This window comes from Hipposideros armiger, unplaced genomic scaffold (assembly GCF_001890085.2).
Source record: "Hipposideros armiger isolate ML-2016 unplaced genomic scaffold, ASM189008v1 scaffold_268, whole genome shotgun sequence".
In the NCBI taxonomy this organism is placed as follows: domain Eukaryota; kingdom Metazoa; phylum Chordata; class Mammalia; order Chiroptera; family Hipposideridae; genus Hipposideros; species Hipposideros armiger.
Window position 1 is genome coordinate 629,494 of NW_017731618.1, and position 14,209 is coordinate 643,702.

A 14,209-nucleotide genomic window follows, 5' to 3' on the forward strand; every position below is an offset into this window, starting at 1 on the left:
CTCATGACTACGAGCCACCTGTGTTAGCATGTGCCACTTGGCTATATTTAACTAGCCCCATCCATTTTTTGGGTGTGGAGAACTATGATCTACCATTTTGCAGCCAGCCAAGACATTGCTTCTGTCTGTAAGTTCCCTTAATAAACTCTTGATGTAATTATGGACTCTTTCTTTAGTCTCTTAGCCAAAATTGAAAATTTCCCAATGACTCATGACAAATATGTGAAGTGATACAAAAGTTTCACCAACCATACAAATCCTTACTCAATTTGTTGCATTCTAATGGTTTTTATTTTAGTTAACATTTTAATAGCAATCATAGCCTTTTGAATTAATCTCTTGAATAAATAATGAGTCATAACCTTCAATGAAATACGTATGGGTCTGGGAAGTTTAGGAAAACCTCTCCTCACTCTCAGTGGCTGCATTTTTTGCTGAAGCTCTTCATGTGTGGGTAACACGATTTGCTAGTTGATAGCAGGGTCCAAAAATTTCACTTTTGTATCATCTAACTCAGGAAGAGTTCGATCTAAATTAAGTTTAGATTTTAGATTTAAGGTTACATATCGGATCCCAGAAGTTCTAAGTTTATAATTTGTTATTTTGTTGTCTCTCATTTTCACAGGACCATATGTTCCTCAAGGCAAGGAGGTTAAACTTACTTACCTTCATGTCCTGTAAGATGATGTATCATGCGGAGTAATTGCTTAAAATTATTTTGTAGTACAGTTAAATTGAAGACTATGTAATCAATATATCATGTGTTTAAACTGAATAATGGAATTACCAAACTTGGAGACCTTGAGATTTTTAAAATTAGTTTTGCCATCTTATATGGATATATAAATTGAGTTTTCAAAATGGTTTCATTTTCCTCACGGCATAACTTTTGTTTGTTTAGTACTTTGCAGTTTCCTGGGTTCTTTCACATAATATTTTCACAAAGTTAAAATAGCCCAATGAAGCACACACATATCATTCCCATTTCTATCGAGGTAAAAGTCAAACCTGATAGCTTGATAGAAAAGAAACGTTGTGATCTGAACCTCATCTGTGCCTATAGACTCTCATTATTGTCCACCACCCAAATTACTTACAGCTGTACCAGTTACTTATGATTTTACCTCACCCACCCAAAATTCATCATTTTTTGAAAAACTCTGTACCTTTGTAGTCATTGTTCCCTCTGAAGGAAATGTCACCCACTTCCCTCCTGCATCCTCCATTTTGCCTGGGTAATTCCACCCACCCCTCAAAACTCTCTCCAAAGCCTCTACTTCCAGTTAGTGTCTAGCAGAAGTGGAATGAGGGAGGCTAGTTAGGAGAATATTAGAGTAAACCAGTAAGAAATAATTGAAAGAATAAATGAACAAATAGAAAAGCAAAACTATAAGCCAGTTGCCACCCCTGGGAATGCATGACTGCCAATATAATCATCCTCTTTCTTCCACCGGGAACAGGGTCTCTCTTGTGATACCTCCATGCCAAAGGTCCCGCTATGCCACCTACTTTGATGTTGCTGTCCTTCGCTGCCTACTCCAGCCCCACTGGTCTGAAGAAGGCACTCAGTGGTCTCTGATGTATTATCTACAAAGGCTGCGACACATGTTGGAAGAGAAGCCAGAGAAGCCCCCAGAACCAGATATTCCACTCCTGCCCAGACCCAGGAGTAGCTCGATGGTGGCGGCAGCTCCCTCGCTAGTGAACACCCACAAAACCCAAGTAAGAAACTTGGTCCATTGTCATTTGAATCAATAGCTTTGGTCATAACAGATTCTCTTTGTCTTCTGTGCATCCAGTCCTTACTTATTTCTGTGGTGACTACTTGGTTGGTGGTTTACTCTGATGCTGTCTTTTACTGCTGGACCGTTTTGCTACTCTTTAGCATTTAATTTACCATTCAAAGAAGTGCTACCTAAATGCCTTTTGCACACACTAATCTACAGTAAGCCTCTGTTGACCCAGAATAATGAAAAATTGGGTCTTAAATAATCAAAGTACTGCTTAACAGAGAGCTCTTACATATAGTCTGTAGATTACCAATATCATAAAATGTGTGGCACTAGTAGTTTACTAAACACGATTTAACCTCTTTTGCAGAACTCAAAATTATCCGGTGCCTCAATGTCATCATTAGGAATATTGGTTTTTGATATGTAGTCTTGCAATTTATTATAGATGATTGGAGTAATAAACTGAATGTATACTGATGTGATGACATCCCCCGAAAATCACTTTTTGATGTCCTAATATCAGCTTGAATGCTTGTTCTGCCATTCTTTTCATAAATACTATGTATTGAATATGTAGAGAACAATGTGATTTGCGATGTAGTCCAGTTGTTTGGGTTTACTTTAATGTGAATTGACTATGTCTGAAAAACATCTGCATATTTTGAAAACAAACATGAGCAATATAATATCTGAGAGAGAAGGAAATATACTCTGTTTTAGTAATAGATGATTTTTCCCAAAGTAAATATCTCCCTTGGTGTATCATTAAATGGAAAATCACTTTTTTTTAAAATAAAAAGAGAAAAAGAGATACCTATCCCCTGCTTATTTTCTTAGCTTTCCCGAATCTGAAGCTTCGTGTTCTCTCTGTTGAAAACTCCAAATAGAAGTTACAATTAATATGAAATATATCTCCTCAGTAGCAGGATTTGGATTATGAAAGTCTGGATACAAGTTAAATACTTTGTAGATATCAAAACAGTAGGCATACTTCTGTTAGAAATATGGCATCTCATTAAGAAAAGTGTTTGGATATAAAGCCCCAAGTCCTATATCATTAAGTCTCCCTTTATTGTCTATTAAGGACCTCACTATGAAATGTAATGAAGAGGAAAAATCTCTCAGCTCTGAGGCCTTTTCCAAGGTTTCGTTGACCAATTTGCGTAGGTCTGCTGTTCCAGATCTTTCTTCAGATCTGGGCATGAATATTTTTAAGAAGGTAAGTAGAGCCACTTAAGCTTTTGATATTTTGGTAACAAAAAAATAATTAGCGGGGCATGAGGTGCTTCTGATCATGCTGCAGTGTGGGTGGGGTGGGAAAGGGATCTTAGGAAATGGCTCCCTGTTGTCACACTGCTTGCAGCATGACCCTGTGCAAGTCCCTCTGTGTGCATGAGTGTGCTACGATGTGTGTAACATGCTTCCAGTAGTGTGATGCCGGGGGTAGCTGTGGTAGCAATGATGGTCACGTACATTTGTATGGTTCATCTCATTTTATCAAGCATGTTATATAAATAGTTCTCATTCAATCCAATGAGATCCTTACATCTTACTACATGCAGTTCTCAGAGAGGTGGGATCATCATGAAACATTTATTCTCAAAGTCATCTCTGTTTTAAAGACAAACAAACCAAACATTGTTAGTAAAGTAGAAAATCCTTATAACAGACCATTAGATTTATGACTGTCACAACTTCTCCAAGTCACAGTGTAGGTTTGTATTCAACAAACATTCATTGAGCATCCACAAGGAGCTAGAATCTTAAAGATGGGAAATTAAAGGTGACATCTTTAGCACAAAGGATTAAGAGCATACACTTGGCAGTTAGTAGATCAGGGTTCAAATTCCAGCTCTGCCACTTTCAACCTGTGTGATACTGGCCAAGTGATATGTATCAGTTTTCTAAATGATATGTATGGTTTTCAATACCATGTATCAGTTTCTTCATCTCTAAATTGGGTACATATACTTAGCTCAAAAAGTTACAAGGATTAAGTGAGATAATGCATGTAAAGTCCTTACTGTGACTGGCATTTTGTAAGACCTCTGTAATTGTTAATTATTGTTCTGAAAGAGAGATGTGGGGAGGGAGGGAGGGAAAGGAAATAAAGAAATGCAGGAAGGGAAAGGAGAAAAAGGAGAGAGAAAGAAACCAAGCCTTAGAAACTTAAGGCACTTTGTGAAAGGTGCAGTCCAAACTCAAAACTAGGTCTAGCTAAATAGATTCATGCTATTATGAATCCACCACTCCACCTCTCTTTTTTATAAGTATATGGAGTGAATCAAATAGGAAATAGTATGTGTAGAACAATAATAGTATGTATAGAATAATCATTTCCTATTTTTCAAAATGATTAGTTTAATTATGTCAATGAAAGGCACAGGACATATTATTGACTTACTTATGAGCTCAGAGTATTGCTAAAAAGCAGCCATGTCTACCTTTATCCATAATGTAATAATAGGCAATGGTCATAGTTTTTCTAAAAATGTCTATCATTGTAAGGAAAAAAGGTTTTCAGTACCAACTGCACATGAGACTCTCCAGGGAGCTTTTAAATATTCAGGTGCCCAGACCAATTATGTCAGAATTGCTGAAGGGTAGGCCTAGACATCGGTATATTTTAAAAGCTCCTCAAACAATTCTAAATTCTTATTTATACTGGATCTTGAACTTGTTTGACTGGTAGGAGTAATGGGTTTGTACCAATGCATGTTCTGTATCTTTGACTCTCCTTATGAACAGTGGCGCACGTTTGAAGTTGTCTGGCTGAAACAATTGATCTCAGTCTTGAAAAATGGAAAGTTCTGGCTGGTCTATGTGGTGACTCCAGGATCCTATACTGTAACCCAGTGGCTCTCAAATTTAACCATGCATCAGAATCACCTACAGGGTTTATTAGAACACACTCTGCTGAGCCTCACCTTCTGAGTTTCTGCTCTAGTATGTCTGGAGTTGAACCCTAGAATTTACATCTCTAATAATGTCCCAGGCGATGCCCATACCGCTGGTCCAGGGACCACACTGTGAGAATCACTGGTCTAACCCAACCCAGCGGAAAAACCCAGGCAGGGACTATGTTACCTTTTGCTTTGTTTGTTCCACTCTTTTAACACATTATGAAAATTTCTTCATCTCTGTTGTATGATATTCACTGACTTTCTGGGTCGCCTCTTCCTGGAGCAGTTCCTGTATTTCACTGCGGATCATGGAGCCCTTTGGAGAGCAAACAGTAATCTCTCCTTTGCCCTCTGCCTAACTCCTCCCCTCTCATCCTTGTAGTTCAAGAGCCGCAAAGAAGACCGAGAGAGGAAAGGCTCCATCCCGTTCCACCACACAGGGAAGAGGAGGCCGCGAAGGATGGGGGTGCCATTCCTGCTCCACGAGGACCACCTGGATGTGTCTCCCACCCGCAGCACGTTCTCCTTCGGGAGTTTCTCTGGGCTTGGAGAAGACAGGCGAGGCATTGAAAAAGGAGGCTGGCAAACCACCATTTTAGGTGACTGCAAGGACCTTCCGAAGCAGGGCAGAGCTTGAGTGACCTGTTTAGGAATCTGGATCTGGGGCTTCCTGGCAAATCTGGATGATTCTTGAATAATTTAGTGAAGAAATTTGGGCCCAATTGTGAGCCCTCATTTTGCCCTCAGTACAAAATAACTCTGTGTCTTCACAGCCAAAGAAATGCAGATAATTGAAGTAATTATTCAAGAATCCTGTATAATTCGAGAGGTAATGGCCCCATTAAATATTCTAGACATGGAAACATGGCCTTAGAGGATCCTATTTACTTTCATTGTGAATCCAAAGACTTATTTAACTTGAATGCTAAAAAAAAGAAGAGTGAAGAAGAGGAAAATAAACTTATTTTTTTCTTTCTGGGTGACATATTAAGAAGGCCAGCTTAAAAGCTTAAAATTAAGAGCTGACAGCTAGCCAGGGCCCAACAGATGGTTTCTGACATTTGGCTTAGATTCAGGCTGACCTTATCACAGGCAACTTCATCAATCATCTTGACCCTGAGTATTCCCAAGGCAAGTTTAATCCCTTCACTGTGCCTCTTACCCTCATTGCTGTCTTTTGGAAAGACAAAATGTGGGCAGAGCATCGTTCAGATTTTCAGACCCTCTTGTGGTGCTCTTTTTTATCTCAGGGAAATTTACCCGGAGGGGCAGTTCGGATGCAGCCACTGAGATGGAGAGCTTGAGTGCCAGGCACTCACATTCTCATCACACCCTGGTGAGTGACCTGCCCGACCACTCCAACAGCCATGGAGAAAACACCATCAAGGAAGGTGGGTCGGAGGCGGCACCTGCAGGCGGGAGTTCAGGTTCCTTTTCCTGTTTCCTGTTTTTACTCCATGTTCCATTTTCATTGTAATCTGGCTCCTTGTGCTTTTTGAAAATGTGCATTCATGTGTTGTATTGCTTGTTATTTGTGAGCCATTCTTAGAATTTCCTTAGTAGCAAGAGCTATTGGACAGCACATGTTGAACCCCATACTTCTCAGGTGGAAAGCAAAGGCCACCCATTTATATTTGTTTTCGGAGCTCATAGACCCACAGATCTAGACGAGACTTGGCGGATAGCTAGATTCAGGACTTCATTTCCCTCTATGATGTCCCTCTGAAGGGCTTGTCCACCTTCAAGAGGAAAGTCACTGCCTTTCAAAGCCACCAACTCCTTTTTCTGACAGCTTCTATTTCAGATAAGTGCCCCATGTGCTCTATATGAGCGAACATGTGTCTCTAGGTGAAATCCGAGACGGGTTCTCATTCTGTGCTCTTAACCTCTGAGCATAATTTAATCCCTCTTTTCCTTGGGTTGTATTTCAAGTATTTGATGACGCCTACTAGTTACCAACACAGACTTATGCTCCGTTACTCTAAAGCAAAGGAGAAAAAGCAAACTTATTTGTTGTTGGTTAAATATACTAGGAAAAAACAAACATTTTCATAGCCACAAACTTGTAGGGAAATACTTCAACTAAAATAGTTTAACTACTTTAATAGGGCCTGTCATCTAACAGTAAGTAAAAGCAACCTATTAGACAAGAGTTAAATTCTAGCTTGGATCTTAAGGAAGCCAACTGGAATTCACGTTTTCTATAACTTTCATTATATTAAGGATATGGCCATGATACCTATGGCAATTCCATGGGAGTTGAGACTAGCTCTGAGACTATAAGTCACATATCTGCAAAAGCTACAGCCATGTTTGTGGTCATGATTTAAATAATAATATAACTGTCTAACGTGATGTCCCAGATTAACATGGAGAAAACTAAGACTTTGCTTTCCTTTCATTAGTGAGATCCCAGATCTCCACTATCACAGTTGCAACCTTCAATACCACACTGGCGTCATTCAATGTAGGCTACGCAGACTTTTTCAATGAGCATATGAGGAAGCTCTGCAACCAGGTGCCTATCCCAGAGATGCCACACGAACCCCTGGCCTGTGCGAACCTGCCTCGAAGCCTCACAGACTCCTGCATAAACTACAGCTACTTGGAAGATACAGAACATATTGATGGGACCAATAACTTCATCCACAAAAATGGCATGCTTGACCTTTCTGTAAGGAGCAAGAATTTTTCTTGCTGAAGCTTGAAAGATACTGATTCTTTGGTCCAGTTTTTACAGTGTTGGGTAAAATAGGCATATAGATTCTTAGACACATTGAACCTTACAATGAAAAAGCTACCCATATAAAAAATTTCACAAATGTGTCAACTATCTTAGATGCACCTTTCCCTTTTTCTTAAGCGTTACGTTAGATCTGATCTCAAAATATTTTTAAAATTCAAAAACATTAGTGAATCCTGAATAGCCCATATAAATATACATAAATATGAGTGTGTTTGCTAAGTCCCTTTTTTCTAGAATGAGAGTAAAAAACTCTGTTAATTTTCTTCTGTTTTAAAAGCACCATGATCTCCTATGTAGCAGGGGGAACATGAACAGAAGTTCAATAAAATATTTAAACTTGTATTGTCAAAAATGCCTGTCTTGATTATAGTTATTAACAAATGAAAAGGTTCTTATATTTTACAATCATATTTCATATATTTTTTAAATTTCATATTAGGGAACCTAGCTCAGCAAATAATTTAAAATACTAAATCAAAAACGACATAATTTAAGCATGCAAATATTTTGCATTTAAAGTTGAAGTATAAATAATGATACAATTGTGAATGTGCAAGTATTCCTCTGTTATGTGTATAAGGAAGCCATTTTTTCCTTATCCATTATTGGTGGAAAGTGAAAGGCAGAGGATTCAAATACTTTGATTTAAAAAGCAATTGAACAAGTTTCTATTTGGGCAAATAATTAGTCTCCCATTAATTCATTTTCCTTTACTACTTCTATTAACTGTCTAAGTCATAGAAAGTTTGGGAATACTTAAGTGAGATGATATACATAGGCATTTTTAATTCTTTGGCACATTGTGCTCTGTATTAAGCATACAAAGAAGGTCTCAAACCAACTTAGATAGGAACATCTGAAAATTGTCTGAATTATTTATACTTAAGTGCGTAGAACATCCGAAAGGAAATGGATTAAACAGAATAACCAAATCTATTTAGGAAGAGATAATCCAAGTATGTAATCACCCTCTGTTTATATTTGTCTCCCCCAGGTGGTGCTGAAGGCTGTTTATCTTGTCCTCAACCATGACATCAGTTCTCGTATCTGTGATGTGGCACTAAATATTGTTGAATGCTTGCTTCAACTCGGTGTGGTGCCCTGTGTGGAAAAGAACAGAAAAAAGAGTGAAAACAAGGAGAATGAGACTGTGGAAAAAAGACTAAGTGAGGGAACTTTCCAGTTCAAAGGAGTATCTGGAAGTTCCACCGGTGGATTTGGAGGTCCTTCCGTTAGTGGCGGAGATGGTGGAGGAGGAGAAGAAGGAGGGGGAGATGGAGGCGGAGGAGGTGATGGAGGAGGCGGTGGCGGAGGTGGCCCTTATGAGAAGAACGACAAGAACCAAGAGAAGGTAGGACTGAACCCCTTCTGTGTCCTCACAAAATGTCGCCCCTGCCTACTTTCCAGGGCATACTTGTCAGCAATTTGTTGACTGAGAACAACCGCTAGTCACTAGAGCAAGAAACTGGTGAGTCTAGAATCTCTTCATTAGGTCCTCAGCAGGCATTAATAGAAAGAGATGAAACTGTATTCTAAATTCAAAAACCATTGCCACCCAAACAGTGTTAAGGCTAATTCCCTCTTCATATTATTTCTGCAGGGGAACATCTCAGATACACTTCACTGTCATCATTCTCAGCCTGTCAACGAGGATAGCCCCTTCCCGGGTCTGACCTAACGAAGCAACCTTTTAGTCTTCTCAGGCTGATGTAACAAAATATCATCGAGTGGGAGACTTAAACAACAGAAATTGATTTCTCACAGCCTGGAGGTTGGGAAGTCCAAGATCAGGGTGCCAGCGAGGGAGGCTTCATTCTGAGACCTCTTCTCTGGGCTTTTAGGGGGCTGCTATCTCACTGTGTTCTCATGCAGCCTCCTTTTCCTGTATGCACATAGAGAACAAGCCCTCTGGTTCCTCTTATTAAGACACTAATCCCATTAGACTAGGGCCCCACTCTTGTGACCTCATCTGACCCTAATTACCTCCCCAAATCCACATCCCCAATAGTGGGGGTTAGGGCTTCAACATATGAATTTTAGGAGAAACACACACATTCAGCTCATAACCAGCAGTATAATTTTCCCTTTCATCCTAAGGAACACATTTTTGAGCAGCTGACTTCAATCACAGTGAAGGCGAAAGGGAGCAATTTTGTTTGGCTAGTTGGTCGGTTTATTGGTGTTGGTTTGGAAGACTAGCCTTGTCCTCTTGTGTCTCAATGTGTCACATTCCAGTGTCTTGAGCTTTCTTATTGTTGATTGCTCCTGAGTTTAATTCCCTTTGCCTTGGCAACATCTCGTTTGTGTTCTGTGCACTTAACATCAATAATTAGTTTTCTCCTTTAATTTGGGTTTTAAATAAGAAATGCCACAGCTTAAATTCACAAAGCTTATGCCAATTTCAATTTGGGGTTTTAGTGGAAAATGCTGTTAAGAAATTAAAATCAACAAGAGATTTAAATCTCTAGCAGGTGACACATCAGGTCAAGTGTTTACAAGTGTAAGGTTACCCTGTGCAGAGTTCTACCATGTACATATTATTTAACTTATTTTTTCTCTTACAGGTTATTGAGTTCTTACATCTGAATAGGTTGCAGTGTTCCTTCCTCTTTTATTTATTCTCTATCTCCTTCCAGTCCCACTTGATACATGTTTAATGTGCATTTTTCATCTGTGTTTCTTCATACCATTGCCTTTTTTTCTTCCATTCTTGGACTCTGATCCAAATATCCCTGCCCCAATATTCTCAAGTTCCTGAATCTTTTCTTTGGGATTTTCTTCTCCTGCCTTAATCATATCTATGTTGTTTTCCAATTCTAATAGTATCTTCTGGTATTTGTTCCTCATATATCACTGATAACAATCCAAGGATCCTCAGATCTTTACTTTAGATGAAAATGGTGCAGATCACAAGGATTTGATCCTGGATCCAAAGATCTAAGGGATCATTCAGTCAGCAGTTATGTAGGAATTAGTAAACAAATACAAACTATAAGGACCAAATTTATAAACACAGCAAACTGTGAGATTCTTACTAAAGTTCCATTTTTTATCTATCAATCTAGGCTGGCTACTCAAAGAGATAACAGAAGGCACAATGTCCATTATAATATTCAAGCATAAAAAGAAATAAAAAATAAAAGTGACTTGTGAAATTTTGATAAAGCTTTTATCAGTAAAACGTATATATTTCAACTAAATTGATGAGGGCTTGGCTATGTCTCCTAAGGATCTCTGAGGTTCATTAGTGTTATGCTTTTTTGGTAGTTCTAATTTTCACCCAATTAGTATTTTCATCTGATTTCTTATTGAAGACCTGTAAGTCTCTTGTGTATTTAAAATCTAGGTATTATACTAGATACTTAATAATATAAGTGTAAATTTGGCCGAAGTTATCACTTTTGACTAGTATGGGAATTTTAAAAGTCAGATTATGTGGTCTCCAAAACAGCTACCAAAATACAAGTATTTTGTAGTTAGTTCTGCAAAATAATATTCTTTATAGTGCAAAGAAATGATAAAATAAAACCTTACTGTAGGTCAAGTGCATTGTGTTTGTGATTCAGACAGGTCTGTTCTTTGCCAAACCCATCTGTTATTTTCAATGAAATCAGAGGGTTTATCTAATTTTGTAAGCTGGTAAATACCAGAAGCATGGGGAATTGATTAATTCAGAAAGGAAGATCTAATTTATATTTCTATATTTGCCACTGACAGGCATTGAGAGCTTGAAATGTTATTTAATATCTGTTCTGGTCTTTGCCTGTACATCTTTCTGAATGTCCCCTATGAGAGGAACCTAAATCCCAAAGACATATGAAAGTCTAAAAGGATACATACCTGAGAGATAGTCACAAAGAGCTTTTGGAGCTAGAGTTTTATTTTAAAGGAACAGATAGTAATCTCAAAATGTATGTTAACCAGTCTTCCAAATCAGCCCTGACCCAGGGTGACCTATTCTGAGGCTCTACTGCCTCTGGCTATACAGTCTGTATACTACACAGGCTCTTTGCCAAGGAGATCAGTAAGGACCAAAATCCAGTCCAAACTCTGTTCACTGAGCTGTTCCCTTAAGAGCTCCATCCACAAGGAGGGCTGACCTTTTCCTGATTCATCCACCCAGAGGAGTGCTTTTCTCATTTGCACAAAGTTACCCCAAAGAATAGCAGTGCCCCACACCTAGAAGTAATAATTAACATTTGCTTGTTATTATGTGCTTTACATGTTATGACTCATTTAATTCTCATAAATCTATGAGATAGGTATTATTATCATTCCAATTTTGTAGGGCACAGAGTGCCCTACGTAGCTTACGCAAGCTTGTGGAGCTAAGATTTGAATTCAAACTAAGGGTTTCTGATTTGGTATATATAAATATAGGATGGATAGATAGATAGATAGATAGATAGATAGATAGATAGATAGATAGATAGATAGATAGATAGTTATTATAGATAGATAACTAGGTGTCTACTGGTAAGTTTGAGTCTTCCATGTGCAACCATCCTAGCTATATAGTTCCCAGTAAACAGACTGAGACATGGTGATACGTGTGCAGGAGGTTTCCTGAGGTGTTCTTCTCAGGATTAACATCTGTGAGGTATAAAAGAATCAGGATGGAGCAGAAGTGGAATTGCAATGTAGTTGTAGCAGAGACCTCAGCCCACCATCACACAGGGAGCTTTGGAGCTGGGATGGCTCCTCAAAATGTCCTCAGGTAAAGTAAGGGAGACTACTTTGTACCCCTCACCCTCTTTATACCCTTGACTAGCCATTGGAAACACTGCCTCCCGGAAGAGAACATAACCTTGGGTGAAGCATCTCTCTTTAGCTAAGGCCAATAGCTGAAGAACTCAGCTCAGAGCTGTCAGCCATCAACACTTTCAGGAGCTCAGAGGATGAATGCTTCAGTCCTGAAGGGGGCATTTCTGGGGTCTAACACCACATCCACCACCTGAGCCTGTGGATTAGAAAAGGAGGACCACCTCCATAACGTTAGGGGAGGAGAGCGTCTACTCTGCCACATTATGGCACATGCTGCCTAGATAACTGCCTGTTGCTTTCACACCCTCCCCACATCTGAGTCTGTGCCTGGCCCCAAAGTTTATGTATAATCTTGATCATATGGCTATGAAAAGGCCCTTCACAAATTACAGCACAGTTCTTACCTATGATTTCATTTGTTCTGCGCAGTCAACTGATAAAGTAGGAAGAGGAGCTGTTAGGATCCTCAATTCACAGGTCAGGAAACTAAAGCACAGAGACATTAGTTAATTTATCTGACATCATACGCAGTTCAGGAACAGGAGATGGAATCTCACGTCCCTGGCATGTGTGGAGTAGCAGAATGTACCTAGAGGACTGAGGAAGGTTAAAATTTCCCAAAGGTAACGGCACTCCCACGCCAAGATCTGCATCATTCCTTAGCAACAGCTTCTTTGGAAACGATTCAAGGAAGTTCAGTTTTTCTGGAAGCTGTGTTTCCCACTGACAGCAAGGATGAAATGGCACAAAAGAAAGGATGCTAATTCTCGTCATTCACCCAGGAAGCTTCCCATTGGGTTGTCGGAAAAGTCATGATGCATTTTTGCAATGAAAAACACAGAAAAAAATACGTCATGACTTTTCCGACAACCCAATCTTTAGCTTCAAAGGAATAATCAAGCTGAATGCGTATACATTTCTTTATATTCTCACTCTGCTTATGCATGAGTTTTACAATGTAGGGAAATTATAAAAAAAATCCTCTGAAAATGTCAGGAATTGCCATGCGATTTCAAAGTTCCAGACTTTGATCAGTTCCAGAAATTTAGCAATAATTCTTGCCTGGTGGTACTATCAGAATCCTGCTGATGAGGGTCATTTCTGGCTAAATGTATTTGCCTTCCTCACTGATAGTCACCACTGCCTCACTCTAGCAGCTTTTCTGATAGTCTGTCAAGGATATGAAAACATGTCTTCTAATAAAGAGGTCTATGTTCATATCCTTTAGCCTACAGGGTGTTCAAAATAGATATTTTTCTTTTTTTCCGATCGATCACATTCTACACTTTAGAAAAATTAGCTTGCTTGTGGAGCGCTTGACAATTCTAGTTCCAAAATTGCAGGTGTTCACTATAAAACGAATTAACTTGGTGTAATAACAAAATCTTAGTAGCAAAAAGGACCCTCATGACTAAGTACATAAACTTCTCTTTCTTTCTTTTTTTTTTTTTTTCTCGTTCATGGGTACCAGGATGAAAGTACACCCGTAAGCAACCATAGGCTTGCTCTAACTATGCTCATCAAAATAGTGAAGTCCTTGGGATGTGCCTATGGTTGCGGAGAAGGACACCGAGGGCTCTCTGGAGATCGCCTGAGACACCAGGTATTCCGAGAGAATGTAAGAGAATTAAAGTAGATTCCATTTCCTCCCCGTCTTCCCTCCCTCCAATTAGGAATAAGTCCTTTGACAATGAGGGTCAGTGTTCCCTGAAAAATATTGTATTTCATAAGAGTAATTAATGCTGTCTTGGTGTGGGAGGATTCCCACAAGATATCTCAAGACATCTGAAACCCAGGCCTAAGAATGTTTAATTGGGAAAACACTTCTGCTTCCTGCCTAGGGCAGGCCAACTCCCAGTTGGTGAATGGGTGTATAATTGGAATGTGTGAATTGTAGTTTGAAGGAACTTTGCAAAGATGAATACGTTTAGCAAGCTTCCAATGGTCTGTGACAAAGAACTTTTTAATCACCTGCCTGGGTACTATAGTAACATAGTTTATATTAAAGAAACGAGTCAAAGTTTAGGACTCAGTTTGTTGTTCTTACATGGATGTGGAAAATG

General features: G+C 39.1%; 1 protein-coding gene across 11 annotated transcripts in view; it reads left to right on the plus strand.

Annotated features, from left to right (window-relative positions):
- Positions 1-14,209, plus strand: part of UNC80 (unc-80 subunit of NALCN channel complex) — a 199,204-nt gene that overhangs the window by 34,343 nt on the left and 150,652 nt on the right. For 6 of the 11 annotated variants that reach the window (XM_019656896.1, XM_019656903.1, XM_019656897.1 and 3 more), the window contains exons 8-14: positions 1,461-1,722; positions 2,818-2,952; positions 5,019-5,235; positions 5,887-6,063; positions 7,042-7,310; positions 8,377-8,733; positions 13,618-13,764. In XM_019656896.1, coding sequence (XP_019512441.1) covers positions 1,461-1,722; positions 2,818-2,952; positions 5,019-5,235; positions 5,887-6,063; positions 7,042-7,310; positions 8,377-8,733; positions 13,618-13,764 — 1,564 coding nt within the window. The remainder of the gene's footprint in view (positions 1-1,460; positions 1,723-2,817; positions 2,953-5,018; positions 5,236-5,886; positions 6,064-7,041; positions 7,311-8,376; positions 8,734-13,617; positions 13,765-14,209) is intronic. The other 5 variants (XM_019656902.1, XM_019656906.1, XM_019656904.1 and 2 more) reach the window with 3 other exon arrangements.